The sequence below is a fragment of the Monodon monoceros genome, unplaced genomic scaffold, assembly GCF_005190385.1.
Source record: "Monodon monoceros isolate NGI ecotype Baffin Bay Population unplaced genomic scaffold, NGI_Narwhal_1 Super_Scaffold_13, whole genome shotgun sequence".
In the NCBI taxonomy this organism is placed as follows: Eukaryota; Metazoa; Chordata; class Mammalia; order Artiodactyla; family Monodontidae; genus Monodon; species Monodon monoceros.
The window spans coordinates 68,665,238-68,681,112 of record NW_021703769.1 but is presented as its reverse complement, the minus strand read 5'-3'; the positions used below and the strand labels follow the sequence as shown (position 1 = coordinate 68,681,112).

Sequence of the window (15,875 nt, the reverse complement as noted above, 5' to 3'; positions counted from 1 at the left end):
AGTACCAGGACGAAGCAGGATAGAGGATGGCTTCTTCGAGTCAGGCAGACCTGAGTTTCAAACACAGCTTTCAGTTCCCTCTTGGGGGATCTTTGCACGGTTCAACTTCTCTGAAAACACGAAAGAAGTTAATGCAGTTGAGGTAATCAACGTGATGTTTCTGGCACAGTACGTGTTGCATGGTAACCACTCAGTTAATAAAAACAATTACTTATTTTCCCTGTTGGTTTGATATCACTTTCCTTTCCAAGTCAGAATGAAAATAGGAGATGGAAACTCTTGTTTTAAGGGTGAGTTGGGCCAACTCTCTACATTTGCCAAAGAGGTATTTTATCTTATTTGTTCAATCAGAAAAGAATACCTTTGTCGGTGAGCTTATTCCATTGTAAACACCATTGCTCTTCTGCTCAGGCTACAACTGAATGATTCTCTCCATCCTGAACACGTGCGTGTGGAATTTTGAATGTCGGTGTACCTTATTTTTGTTCTCAAAAATGCCATCTTGAGAGAATCTGCCTTTTGGGATCTATCAAGTCCTGATTCAGCATTTAGTTATCCATACCAGCAATTTGATTTCTGCAAATAAATTTCGGAGCCCTTTTTTTTTTTTTTTTTTTTTTTGCGGTACGCGGGCCTCTCACTGTTGGGGCCTCTCTCCCGTTGCGGAGCACAGGCTCCGGACGCGCAGGCTCAGCGGCCATGGCTCACGGGCCCAGCCGCTCCGCGGCATGTGGGATCTTCCCGGACCGGGGCCCTGCATCGGCAGGCGGACTCTCAACCTCTGTGCCACCAGGGAAGCCCCCGGAGCCCTTTTTAAATGGCTGTGTAAATATCCTCCGAGGCAATAAGACTGAATGTTTGCATCCCTGAGCTCAAAAGGCTGAGCAGGCATGTTGCAGGGAAATTACCAGCCGAGTGCCAGGGCTCAGAACTCAGGAGTAGTTTAGGGAGATGCCCTGGTATCAGCTGTGAAATGTGGAAGAGCTATAACACAATTTTAAGAGAAATTCCAGCTTTATCCTTCCTTCACTTATTTATCCAACAAGCATTCATCAAATGACTGACATATACTGTCTTTTTCTAGGTGCTAGGGACACAAGCGATAGTGGTAGTAGAAGTAGAAGCAGCAGCAGCAGTAGTCGGAATAGCTACCATTTTTTAAAAAAACTGAGCATGTGTGGTGGACCAGGTACTCGACCGGGGACTTCACGGCTATCAGCTCATACTCTGAAGATGATTTCTTTTTGCAGCAGCCAGTCATTTCTTCTGGGAATGAATCTCACCAGAGCATATTATTTTTCTCATGTTGGGAAAGGGAGGGCGTGGCAAGTTCAAGAAGGACTGCTATACTGGATTGATAGGATGAATGTAGAAGTCACAAGTGAGAGACTTGGGGATGCCACACCTCTTTCCCTCGAAGGGTAAGAAATAGAAATGCACAGCTGACGGTGTCTCTGATAAAGTAACCCCAGCTCACAGGTGAGTGGTCCCTGGGATAGTAATGATGGAGTTACTGCTTAGTGAAGGAAGGGACAATTGTTATTTGTTCTTGGTATGCTAACAGGGAAGATATGATTTCCTCATATATTATAAAACTCACTGCATTGTCCTGGCAGAAATGAATGTTGGTTTTGGTGAGGGTGCAAGCTTCCCAGGGAACTAAGGAGAAAAATCTAATGCTAGTGGGGAGAACGAATTAGAATTGGGGCATCCACAGCCTTCTCTTCTTGTTGGATCCAGCACTATCTCTCCTCATTTGGAGCTATCAAATTCAGCAGATGAGAGCCTTGATTTGACCTTAACGCATGGCTGAGTTCCAAAGTATGCGAGATTCAAGAACATGGAAACACTGAAACTTTGTCCTCCGTTTTGGAAGAGTGTGGCTTCCAAAGAGCTCAGGGTTGGGGCACTGAGTTGGAAGGCTTAGAAAAGGAGTCCCCAGAAAGACGTCATTATGGATTAAGGAGAGATAATGGGAAGTAAGGCTAGGGATACAGTCATATGGGAAACATCCTTCTGAAGGCTCAGCCCTTCCTCACTTAGTGTGACTATAGGTAACAGGTGTGAGACTAAGTGACAACTTGGGGCATCTTACATGAAGGCTCTGCAAAGTTTACTTGACCTTTCATTCATTCATCAACCTTGTGCTCAGCCCCAGCTACGGGTCAAACACTGCATGGTGGCAGTACAACCAGTCATGGTTCTTGGCATCGTAGGGCTAATGTTTTGGTGACGGGAAGAAAGAATAAACGAATTTGTGAGTAAATAAGAGAATTACAAATTGCGATAAGTTCTAGGAAGGAAATAAGGCAAATGATGGCTTTGGATAAGGTGCCTGTGGAGAGCTTCATCGAAGAGGAGTCATTTGGGTGGAAAACTGAGAGGTGAGAAGGAGCCAGTGTACAAAGGACTGGGGACAGAGGGAGAGGAGGCAGGATAGTGAGGGCAGAATTCTTCTGAAATTCGGAGCAGTAATTCTCAACCTTGGCTGCCCTTTGGAATCTCTTGAGAGAACTTAGAATTTACTGAGGCCTGGTTCCCGTCTCCAAGAGACTGTGATCTCACTGGTCTGGGGTTGGTCCTGGGAATTTGTATATTTTAAAACCTAGCGCCCACCCCGGTGATTCTAAAGTGCAGCCAGGTTTGCAAAACCCTGGCTTAGAGGAAGAGAAAGGAGCAGGTATGGCTGGAACCTAGTGAGGGGGGAGAAAAGAGACAAGAAGAGGTAAAAAAAAGGGGGCAGACTGTAGATCATTCAGGGCCTTGGAGGTTGTTATAAGGAGTTTGATTTTAGACAGTCAAATAAATTTATTCGTTTCTACTGTAGCAGTGTGTGTGTGTGTGTGTGTGTGTGTGTGTGTGTGTGTGTGTGTGTTGACTGGGGAAGACTGAAAACCAGGAAATACATGAGAGGGGTCAGTATCTACTCCCTGACTGTCCTGCCAAAGTCGTCAGAAGAGAGGAAGATGAAGGGATGACAGCTGTCTCAGCCCCCAGAGGGATGAAAGCCAGGTTGCTGCCGCTGAGGCAACTCCTAAAGCTTAAATGACAGACTGGATTTCTTGATATCTCCCCGATGAATATACCGGCAAAAAGTGGAGGGGCAAGTTACCAAGAGATTAGTGAGGATTACTGTAGGGGAGGGATGGGAATTTATTCTCCAGGACTCAGAATGAATAGGGACCTGGGGTGATGCCATCCCATCCAGGTGCCTCAGAGTCCCTCGCTACCTGAGAATGGTCCATGGACCAGCGACACCAGCATCCCATGGAGCTTGTTGGACAGACACCCCAGGACTGCTGACTCCAAAGCTGCATTCTGACAGGATCTCCATGTAATTCACGTGCATTTAGAAGCTTGGGAAATGCTGCTTTAGCTGTTTCCTGTCAAGGCTCAGCTCAGCCCACCCAGGGCAAAAATTCAAATCCAGCTGCCACTCTTCCCTTACTTATTCCAGGTCTGGCTACTTCCTTCCATCTCCGTGATTTCTCTTTCCTGCCACTGGTGAAGGCCCATCCTCTCTCTCCCCTCTGTGTTCCTCTTCCCCAAATTGTAGTTACCTTCTCTCACCTGCTTACCTACTGTCTCTGCTTCCATCTCCAACTAATTGTCTCTGTCTTTCTTTTCGTGAGTACAGATAGAGGACTTGGCAAAGCCCTTCCACACGCACTATTTAGCTGATCCCACAGCAGCTTCGCTTCTCTCCAGTTTACAGATGAGGCCACTGAGGCTGAGGGAGATTAGACCACTTGCTCAAGGTCACACAGTAGCAAGTAGGGGCCCCGGACTGAAGCAAGATCTGTCGGATTCTAAAGCCTATGCTCTTAATAATGAAGAAACACAGCTCTCTGCATGAACAATTTTATTGATTTTCCTATAGGATATGCTCATTCCTTCTTCTGAACCTCTGCATAGCATTCTGTACCTGTGGCAGAAGAATATTTATGAGATATTCACCATTGGTTCTCCCCTGATTTCTCTTCTGTCCTATACCTTACTTCTCACAATTAAAGAGAAAGAGAAGGAGAGGCTTAGTATTGCATTTAATACCTCAGGCTGGCAAACAGAAATAACCTGCTGGTTCTGGCTTTTGCGTTCAAAAAGCCTGAACTTTCTGGGGAGAGAGGATTTAGAAGACAGGCTATATTTGCAGGATCTAAGAAGCAGGAGAGGATGGTTGATGCACTGTGCCTTGCCCTGGGCTGGGATAAGGAGAGGAGCCGTGTGAGAGAGGATGACATAGCTCAAAGGCAACCCCTGTGCCTGGATTCTCAATAGAGCATCCGTTTGGAGAACCAGAGACCTCAGAGAGGTCTGGGGGTCCATCTTGGAAGTTGGAACCAGAAGCAGCCTTTTCACGATCCCATTGCTCCTTGGTGCAGAGTAATAACAAAGAGAGAGCCACGGGTGTGAACAGGAGTGCGAGGTTTCCCAGCAGCAGCCTCCATGGACCAACAACTGAGGGTAGGGCCGGATGATGGATGAACCAGGAGATACTTGCCCACCTGGTGAAGAAACTCAAGAAGCCAGTTGCCCCAGACTCTGAGTCCATGACGTCCAGAACTTAGAACAAGATTAAGCTTCCGCCACTTGGCAAGAATGGAAACACAAAAGAGAAAATTAGTTGAGTTGGTAAGAAAATGATTCTGTTTCTTTGAAACTGAGTTTGAGGACAGAGAGTTGTGCCCACCTCCAGCCTCTCCAGAGGCAGGCGCTGTCTTTCCCTGGCCCCGTGTCCTGCCCAGCTCTGGGATCGGATCTGCAGCTTCTGCAGGCCCTGCCCCCTGGGCCCAAGGTCTTTGGAAAACAGCTCAGGGTCTCCCCAGAGCCCTCCTCTCTTCCTCCATCCAGGGCATTGCACAGATCTCCCTGCTTCCCTAGGGAAGGCGGGGCCTCCCTCAGTGCTCCTGCATAATTGGGACGATGCGCAGGAAAATTAAAAAGGTCATTAATCACCGTGGAGTCCAAGGCAGCTCTCCGGGACCTATTCTTCATGATGATTAATGGGAGGCATCTCCTCCCCACTCCTCGATTCATTTTCCTGCCACCATTCACTCACTTTCCTTTGCTGTGTCCTCTTCGTCCCCGTCTGACAGAACAGGGGTTTCTGGAGACCACCAACTCAGGGTCAGGTCTTTCCTGGCTGTCTTCATTGCCACCAGACCTGGAGTGGACCCAGGGCGAGCCCCCCGATCAGACGCACAGCTGACAGCCCTGGGCAGGTCACTTCATGTGGGGGAGCCTCAGCTGCTTCATCAAGAAAATGCGGGCGCACATAACAATTGACTTGCAGGTTTGTGAAGATGAAACGGGAAGATGCACATAGCAGTGCCAGATATGCTCTCTGGACAAGAGTGAGGCTGCCTAACGTGTTAATGTCCCGCTCCCTCTTTTATTGTTATTTTTATTGCTCTGATGAGTATTGCTGTCCTTCAGTGCTCTTGCAGTCCTTAATCACTAGGAAGGACTGAGGGCAGATCCAAGGGATCTCACTGCTCTGTGATGAGGATGATGATGAGATTTCCTGGGTGCTATAGTACCAACAACTTTACATGGACTATTTCACTCAAGCACGTCAACAGCCCTGAGAGGCACACATTATTAGGCCCATTTTACGCATAAGAAAACATGTTCAGAGAGGGAGAGTAACCAGCTCAAAGTCACACAGCTAGTAAACAGCAGAGGAGGAACTTACACCCAATTCCATTTGATGCCAGAGCCTGTGTTCTTCTGAGAACCAGACACACCAGCTGTCCTTCCTCAGGAGCTGCGTGCTTCTTCCTTGTCTCTTCTTTTCCCAGCCTCCAGATGGGGCTGCCCTTTCCCCGCAGGACTAGCCAAGTTCAGGTCATGCTGGAATAGCCTCTTCTTCTCCTTTTGTTTTGCCAATTAAACTCCCACTCGGCTTGCTGCTGCTTAAGGTAAGCAGTTCCTTCTGCCCACTGCTGCATTGAGCCCAGGGTCTCGCTCTGACCAGCCCCCAATCAAGAGACACTTGATTTTCCTGAAGAAAACTATATCCTGGGGCATTCAAGTGAATGTATAAGGAAAGAGCAGATCCTGTCAAGTTAAAGCATGGCAAAGGACTTTTCTGAGGCTGGCAGAAATGAAGCAATGTTACCCTGTCAAATACAAAACCTTGGAGAGGGGTGGAAAACATTGGAAGACCAAGAAGGAATCATGGTTCTGTTGTTGACTTGCTGGGTGAACTTGGGCAAGTCATTCTCCTCTAGGGTGGGTTCCTTAGCACAATTACAGGGTGAAAGTAGATCCTGAAAGTTTAAAGGTGGAGCTAAGATGCTGGGATGGGGGGAGAATTTGCACAAGAGGAAAGGTGTTAGAGGAGAGAAGACTTGAGAGGGAAGGGGCCAATGCTTTGGCCTCCCCTGGCCTTCTGCAAGACACCCATTGTGAGAGACCAGATCTCAGGCACAGAGGAGAAACCTGGGGTGCAGAGGGGTTGGGTCATTTATGCAAGAACACGTAGGGAGCGACTGGCAAAGCCGGGTCTTGAACCCTTGTCTTTTCAACTCTAGAGTCAGAGCTCTTAGTGCCCACTCTTGGCTGAAATTCACCACAGTGTCATGTGGATCTGGTATCCGGTGGCCCAGGGAGTCCTGGGTACCTGGGTGCATAGAGGCTTTCTCCATATCCACAGCTGCTGCCTCAGTTTGCCTGCTTAGAAAACCAGCCCACCTGAGCACCTGGGACCAGCTACATAATATTATGGGGCTCAGTGAAAAATGAGAATACAGGGCCCTTTGTTTAAAAATCATTAAACTTTTTTTTTTTTTTTGCGGTACCCGGGCCTCTCACTGCTGTGGCCTCTCCCGTTGCAGAGCACAGGCTCCGGATGCGCAGGCTCAGCGGCCACGGCTTACAGGCCCAGCCGCTCCGCAGCACGTAGGATCCTCCCGGACCGGGGCACAAACCCGCGACCCCTGCATCGGGAGGCGGACTCCCAACCACTGCGCCACCAGGGAAGCCCTAAAGATCATTAAACATTTTAAAGTAGCAACAGCAGAGCACTTAACTGAGCATGAGGTCCTTCTGCGCTCAGGGCCCTGTGTGACACTTACCTGGCCCCAGCACCCATTCCCAACACACTCTTCCCAAAGGCAGGGCTCTGTCCCCTGTACCCTTGGTTACTCTCTGGCTCTTCCTCAGAATGGAAAGTTTAGATCCCTCCCTCCCTTAATGGTCCCTGCACCTCTGTCCTGGGCTGGTTTCCATGAACTCATCTTGGTGTTTCCAGATGCCAAGTAAGGGCTGTCAAATGTCTGCTGCTCCATAGGCCACTGGAATAAATTACTCTCCCTTCATGCCTGTGACTGTCCATTCCTAACCCAGAAGAAATGTTCCAGAATATAAGCAAGTGCTAAAGGCCTTCTCTAATTAGCTGGCTGGTGGTTAACGGGGGATTTCACCGGGCAGAGGCTTCTGGTGGTTGGTGCGTAATTACCATGGAAACATTCACGCCACCCTCAGTGCTTCACTCAGCCTTTTTCCCCAGGGAGTAGACATTGCTTGGCAAAAGCTGCATCTGGGCTATTGACATTGTCTGTGAGAGAAATAAATGGACAATTAGAAGCAAAACAGGTTGAGAAGCAAGGCTTGTTGGAGCAAAGTTTTACCTGCATCCATCCTGGGGCCTAACTGATGCTGTAGTCCCTGCATGAGAGGAAATCATTGGAAGGTGATGGATTCAGTTTGGATGGCTCCTGTTTTAAGCTCAAGGACAGGGAAAAATGCCTAATTAGGAGCCAGACTTTCCTGTCTTTTAGAGGCAGCTGCTGGGTTGGCCAGGAGATACAAAGACTTTTATTTCTTTTTCCATTTTTACACACAAATATTTATTGATTCTCTCCATCAGTGGAGTGAAGCCCCACTATCACTGTGTAAGTGGGATCAAAAAAAAATTAAATCTTGTAAAATGCAGAATCATTTTCTTGTGAAGGTTATTGAATGAGAACAGGGGTTGGATGAAGTGTGAGAGCTGGGTTAGTCAGGTTGGGCTAGGCTCTGCTGAAGTAACAAATAAACCCTAACATTTCAGTTGGCTTAACACAATAAAGGTCATTGAATGGGTCATGCCAAGTTCAGCTGTGGCCAGGCAGCTTTTTATATCACGGTTCCTATGCCACCCGAACACACGGACTTCAAGTTGCTGCAGGAGGAGAAGAGAAGGGTGGAGGAAGTACCACACAGGTTCTTAAAGGCCATGGGGCAGATGAGACACATCTTGTTTTTCCTTGCAGTCCATTGGCTACATCGCTCAAACCCAATGACATGCGAGGCTGGGAAATACAGGGAGACCATGGAATTTTGGTAGCACCAAATAAACATGCCACCATATTGCATTGAAAGAACTAGTCAAAAATGCAAGCCCTTTTGGAGAATGTGAATAGAGAGACCAACAGCTCCTGGATCCGTACCACCTTCTTTTACCTGGCTCTGCTTCCAAGGGTCACATTAAATGTCATACCAAAGAGTGAAGACAGTATCCTCCTTCCTGGAAAGCCTTTTCCCACTGCCTGGGCTGTTGTTTGCTGGTTTTCCACCTACACCCTGGGAACCAGGACTGTGTCCAATGCACTCCCACCCAGGCTCTCTTGCTTCTGCATCCAAAGGCCAAAAAGAGAGAGCTAGAACAGGAAGGAGAGCTCGGACTGGCCAGTTCTAGAGGGGACAGCACCCAAAAGGTTGAGAGAAAAGGGAAGGTATCTAGAAAGGCCTCACAAAGGAGGGCACATCACACCAGAATTTTGAAGAGTGAAGGATGCATTCACTCATTCATTTATTCATTCATCATTCATTCACTTATTCATCCATTCATTCACTGACTGGTGCCTGCAGGGACTAAATGAGACCACCTTTGCTCCCTAGGGATATAGGCTCAAGCAAGCAGTGGGCACAAAGCAGAATTAAGATGCAATAAATGTCTTCAGAGATGCATAAAGGACTGCGCAGACTCTGGAGAAGGAAAAAGGAAATTCTCTGTGAACCAGAGGTATCCAGGAAAGCCTGTGGTGGAAGGGAAATTTGACTTGTATCTTGGAAAATGGATATTAATATTAATTTATGTTAGTGTTAACTTCAGGGTTGTATTAGAGATATTTTATTGCACAAGGCATACACATTTGTGGTTAAAAATGTAGAAGACAACAGGTAAGTAAACTAAACAAAAGAAAATTAGCCAACAACTATTAATATTTTGACATCTATCTGCCCATCTACCTACCTATCTATCTATAAAGTATGGCCATTCTATGGATATTCTTTTATGATCTACTTTTTATTTTATAATATAATCAATTCTGTATTAATAAATGCAGATGCACATTATCATTTTAAACAGGTGAATCATATTCTGTTGTAGGAATATACCTTCCTTTCTTTAATCAATCGTCTATTGTTGGATATTTACATGGCTTGAGATTTTTTGTCATTATAAATGCAGTTGTGATTAAGATCTTTGTAAATGAATCTTTGTGCAGTGGTTTGCTTAGGAAAAAATTGAGTGTGTTTTCAGTCGGTAGGGATTTGAGGCTTGACATGAAGGATATTCTTGGCAGAAGACTCAGAGAAGACAGGCATAGAATCGGGAGCGCACAAGCAGATAACAGGAGCCACAATGCACAGTTAACTGCAAGCCTACGGTGTGCCAGCCACTGTGCTATAAGCCTTCACATACACCACCCTGTGCAGTCTTCATAAGAACCATTTGAGGAGTATTGGGCTATTCCCATCTTACCGATGAGGAAACTGAAACACAGAGAGGTTAAGTTACCTGCTCAGGGTCACACAGTAAATAACTGAGTTAAGAGTAGACATCAGTTCGTGAGACCCCAAAGCTCAGGCTCAGTTCACTTAGTAAGTGGTAATCAAGGTTATCACGCTGGTCGGTTAGTAATAATGGCTCTGTTTTTGCCTTCACACCATTACTTAGGTAGACATGTGAAAAAAAATGGCACGAAGGCTCTCGTGTCTTCAGGCGGGCACAGGCGCCAGTGAGGACTAACAAGCCTTCATTGCTTTCTCATCAGGATGGGTGATGTCAGCAAAACTTCTTGCTTGGAAATGTATTGTTTTGAACTTGGCAACCTGTAAGCTGGGTTGCCATGGTTACCAGAGGTCCCTGGGGAAAGATGAACATAAAGGGCGGGCTTGAAACACAGTCAAGTCCTTCCCCTCCAGCCTCACTCTTAGCTGGTGATAGTCTTTGACAGACCCTCACGTGCTCAGGGAACCCCACACCACCATATTCATGCACAACCAGGTTGAATACTCCAGTCTTTTCAGCATGTAATAGCTGTTAATATTTATGGGACGCAGTGGGGAAGCACTTCATGTGGATAATCTTCTTTAATCTTCCCCAAACCATACACGATATGTGCTGCTGTTATTGCTATCTTACAGGTGAAGCCACAGAGACACAGAGAAGTTAAAAGACTCGCTCGGATGTCACACAGCTAGCAAATGGCAGTCTGGCTCCAGAGCAAGTGCTCATAAATAGCTCATCCTGCGGCTTCCCTGGTGGCGCAGTGGTTGAGAGTCCGCCTGCCGATCCAGGGGACACGGGTTCGTGCCCCGGTCCGGGAGGATCCCGTGTGCCGCGGAGCGGCTGGGCCCGTGAGCCATGGCCGCTGGGCCTGCGCGTCCGGGGCCTGTGCTCCGCAGCGGGAGAGGCCACGACAGTGAGAGGCCCGCGGACCGCAAAAAAACAAAAAAAAAATAGCTCATCCTTGCTAGAGCCAAGATCTTTAGGAAGTCACAGCAAGCAACATCTCCAGGCGTCTTGTTGGTACCTAGCTTCTAAAAATTGCTGAAGGGAATATGGGTTCTTAGAAAGGCCGTAAAAGGTTTTAGGCAAGAAAGATACGGGGCATTAGCAGGGCTGTCCTAAAACAACTAGATAAATAGAAGCAACAAAAGGAAGTCCAAATTCAAATGTTCCCAGGCATCCAAGCAATTAGGCATAAGGTCATCGTGAAAATCCCAGCAGGTAACACAGGATGGCAAGGAGTTCTAAAGATCAATGTTTACTCTACTTCAATAAAATTAAATTAAATTAATAAAAATAAAAACCACTCTGACCCTGATGCCCAAGCTCTTGGCATCAGGCTGCATGTCCACATCTCTAGACTCACCTGTCTCCTCCCCAACGATGCCCCATTTGTACCATTCTTGTTTTTGTTCTTCTCAGAGCTCCAAAGTGTTAAGAGAATTTGCAACTGTTTCATAGAACAGAAGAGGCCACAGAGCATACGATGTTAATTGGGCTTGTTTTGTGGGGAGGAACGCCTGTCTTGGTGTCAGGACACCATGTAAAAATGTGTTTTTATTCCACATAAATTAGCCTGTGTGTTCACCCCATGCTAGTGAAGGCCTGGTGGCCGAACGGGACTTGGCATTAACTCTGCCCACGAAGATCACTCATTAGTATAAGCAGGGTCCCTGTCTGCATTTTCTTTTGTCTCTTTTCCCAGACCGGAGCAGAACACAGGGTCTAATTGGGAGGCAGATTGCAGAGCAGATGTGAGTGAGCTTTCTCTTCCCAAATACTTCTCTTTAGCCTTTCTACACTAGCAGAGGAATAATCCAGGACAGGGTCAGGCTGCAGTGAAAGTAGGATGTAGACTCATAGTGCCTGCAAGCCAGAGACTTAGAAAAGTGTATTCATGGAACCTTGGAAACTCAATTCAGAGAATCTTAATAATGGAGAGCTGTTTTAATCATAGATGCTCAGAATTACAGTCTTAGAGTTTTACATTCTTAGAATTGTGGAAATAAAGATGCAGCCAGACATCAGGATCACAGTTGCCCTCCGCGAGCCTGCATTTCAGCTAGGTTGGACTTTCCCCATTTCCTCAAATGGGCTTTTGTTTCCCTCCTCCTGCCAGCCCGACTCCCTTTGTTTGACTAGTTCATGATCATCATTCATGTCCCAGCTGAGATATCACTCCCTCTTGGGGGCCTTTCTCTCCATCTGCACTACGACAGGCCCCTGTGAGAGGAAAATGAAAGCAAGTCCCTCACCTTCCCTCATCATTCTCTTCTCCCCTGAATTGACTTAATGCTTCCCCAAGAGCTCCCCCACTTCAGTAGTCTGCAAAGTCTTTCAACGGAGGAGTTTTAGCTCTTTCATTCACCCCCAGATCCCCAGTGCCAGGCACATGCCTGAGCCAGAGAAGATACTCAGTAATATCACTGTTGAATGAATGACTGCATAAATGATCTTGGATTCTCTAGCTCTCAGGACTGGAAGGAACTTCAGTGTTAACCTTACTCACCTCCTTTCCCCAAGTCCTCTGCAGAATCCCGGACCAATAGTTGTTCTGCCTCTTCTTGAACTCCTGCAGAGAAGGGGAGCTCACCATCTCCAGGCAGGCACAGCGATCCTTCCATTGTAGACAGGCTCATATTACGTACCCTGTGACGTTACCTCCCTACCCCGGCTGTAACTCCTGGCACGACCTAGCACAGAGAAGAGCAGACTTGCAGTCCCAAAGAGCTCAATGGCAAGAATGATTCCGCAAAGGCTTATAACAGATGCCTCACACTGGCAAACTGGTGACGTAAGAGTTGTATTTGACATAGAGTCTGACTTTCTAGTTCCATGATTTCAAAAAGCTAAACTTCTTTGAAAGTATAATACAGATACAGAAAAGGGCACATATCACGAGGGTACAGCTCAGTGGACTCGCATAAAGTGAGCTCAATTGTGCAACCAGCCCAGAGGAAGAAACAGGACAGGACCAGTGCCTACTGCCCCCTGTGGTCACTCTCTGCAAGATCCTGCTCTCTTGACTTCATGTTGATGGAATCCTGCGGATGTATTCTGTTGACTATTCAACATTCTAAGATTTGGAAGAATCCACACTGAAATCTGGCAACACTGCATCCCCAGTTCCCTATGGCAGCTGTGGCTGGGTCTGAATGACAGCTACCCTTTTATGTGGTGCACATGCTGTGCAACCGGTCCCAGGTCTCACCACTCCCATCCCGGGTGCATCTGACATGCTTCCCTTTGCTTGCCCCTGTAGGCATTCAATATTTTCCAGTTATTGCCCAATTTTTCCCTAGATGTTGGCACCTCTAGTAGCTACATTATTTCATATGCGGAAGGCTTGTGGTGGAGCAGAACAACGTTTTTGCTTTGGAAATAGATAGACATGAGTTGGAATCCTGATTTGTTAGTAACTGGAGGGTCTACATAGCATAAGGCTTCAGAACATGGGCTCTAGTGCCAGATAGCTGGGTTCAGGTGGGTTTCAGTATGATCTTGGGCAAGTTATTTCACCTCTCCCTGCCTCTGTTTCATCTGTTAAGTGGACAAAACAATGGTCCCTACTTCACAATGTTGATATGAGGGATACATGAGTTCATGCTTGTAAAGCACTTTGAACAGTGAGTCCTGGCACATGAGACACGTTTGTTAAACAGTTAAATAGATACCCTTAAGTATGTTATGTCGCTCTTCAGGAACTCAGTTCAGTTACCTCATCTATAAAATGGGAGAAGTAATGCCAGCTACCCAGGTTTGTTGCTAGAATTAAATGAGAGAACCCATATTCAGGGGCTCCCACAGGTAGATGTCAAATGAATTTATTTGTTCTCCTTCCACCAAGAGGTACCCATTTGACTTTGGTTTCCATATGAACAATAAACAGAACTATTCAGGACTTGGCTTTGTTTTGGTCTTGGTGGTCCTATGGCCACCTTACCATCTTCCCCTTCTGCCAATGCCCAGCCCTGGAATGGGGCTTAACAGCTTGAGTCTCTGCTTCTCTGGCTTTCTCCCCTTAAATATTCATGGCCATACATGGCCTTTATTGTCACAGCTTATTTATTAATATGTTTGAAGCTGAAGCTGGACATTTTTTTTTCTGTCTTATTCATAGTTCATTTTTACGTATACATTCTTTTTTTTAATATTCTTTTCTCTTTCTGACTTACTTAGCATGATAATCCTAGTTGCATGCATGTTGCTGCGAATGGCATTATTTTGTTCTTTTTTATGGCTGAGTAGTATTCCATCGCATATATGTACCATATCCATTCATCTGTGCATGGACATTTAGGTTGTTTCCATGTCTTGGCTACTGTGAATAGAGCTGCTATGAACATATGGGTGCATGTATCTTTTTGAATTATTGTTTTGTGTGGATATATGCCCAGGAGTGGGATTGCTGGATCACATGGAAAACAGTATGGAGGCTCCTCAGAAAGCTAAAAGTAGAATTACCATAGTTCATTTTTATAAGGCAAATCCTCAAACTTAAAATGTCCGTCTCTCTAAGGTTTCCATTTCAGGAGTTATTTTTCACGTTGTTCAGCGTTTTGACATGAAAGACCTGTTTTCAAGAGGAATCAAGCTGCTCTGAATGACATGTTATTCATTCATTAGTTCATTCACTCATTCGTTCATTCATAAAACATACCTTAAGCACCATGCTTGTTTTTTGGGGGGATAAAGTCTTTATTGATAAATAGGTTAAATAGAATAAATAGAATGGTGGCTTGTTAGGGAATAAAAATGCAAGCAGAATCTCAGTCTTTCTCCACCGTGGCCTCTAGTTCTTGGCTTCTGCTTCTTACTGGACACTTTGGACAGTGAGGCCTTGCTGGGCAAGCCAGGCCTTCTTGGGCCCTTGGGGGTCTCTATCTTCCTGGCCAGTGACACAAGCATCATCTTGGACCCACTGCCCTTAGGAGGAGCAGTAGCCTTGACTCTTGGCCTCCTCAGCTGCTTGGACAGTGACCTCTTTAAGGACCTTGGCTTCCCTCTTTTTTTGTTTGGGGAAGCAGCTCCATTCTTGCCCTTGGTGACTGTGAGTTTTGAACTCTGACTGTCAGCTTTTGTTTTCCTGTGGACCTTGGCATCTCAGCGGCTCCTTCTGCCTTTGACCTTTGACTTCCTCCCTGGTTCGTTGGCACTGGGAGAGGCCTGTGTAGCCTTGACCGGCCGTGGGGAGGCCTTCCTGGCCTGGCCCAATTTTCCCTCTTGGTCTTTGGTCTGGCTACCTTTCCTGGGGGTCTTCTCCTTAGGTACTCCCGGTTTGGAGGGAGGCGCCCTCACCTCTGCTGGCTTCTTGAGTCCTCTTTTCACCTCACTGGGTTGGGAAAGTCCTTCTTTGCCTCACTTGGTTTCTTGGGGCCCTTCTCCTCAGCCTTACTGGATTTCCTGGGAGCTGTCATGGTGGACGTCTTCTTGGGCTGAATTTTCCTTTTATTCTTGGGAACTAATTTGAAGCTGCTGGTGGCCCCCTTGGCCTTGGAGTTGATGGGCCTGAGGAAGAGGCCAAGGCCTGCTTCAGCATGTACTTGAACTGAATGACTTCCACTGTCAGATACTTCAGCAAGATGTAAACCCTGATGGTTGCACCGAGGTGCCCTGGCACTGCAGCCATGCACAGCACCGGAAACTAGCGGTGTGGCATTTGGTCTCCATTATGGCTCAGGCCTGGCTTTTCAGACCTAGACCATAAGGATGATTCTACCATGGAGGTCGAGGAGGTCGAGGAGGTCAAGGTGTCACTGGAGGCAAAGTTCCTGGGAGCCACTGCACAGGCAGATGTAGGTGGCCAACCCCCTCCCCCAGGCATCATCATATTGTTTTTAAGGAGCTAAAAAACCCAAATCCTTAGCATCTGAGTGGCACTGCTTCCATTAATCTTCACAACAATACTTTGAGTGCATTGATAATCATAATACCGATTATTGGCTAAGGGTGTACTCTATGCTATGCATGGTACTGGGCATTTCATGCACAAACCATTCATCTCCCCAACAATACATCAAGGAAGGTGCAATCACCCCCTTTTACAGATGAGGAAACTGAGGCTATTACAAGGTTGCTCAGTGAAGCAGTG

The 15,875-nt window shown here is 46.7% G+C and overlaps 1 protein-coding gene across 1 annotated transcript; it reads right to left on the bottom strand.

Annotated features, from left to right (window-relative positions):
• Nucleotides 1-3,887: 3,887 nt before the first annotated feature.
• LOC114894323 (histone H1oo-like) lies at nucleotides 3,888-15,413 on the bottom strand. Its single transcript, XM_029220853.1, is given in 6 exon segments — nucleotides 3,888-3,925; nucleotides 5,060-5,164; nucleotides 12,294-12,356; nucleotides 14,569-15,117; nucleotides 15,120-15,308; nucleotides 15,311-15,413. Coding segments are annotated over 6 exon segments (1,047 nt in total).
• Nucleotides 15,414-15,875: the final 462 nt, after the last annotated feature.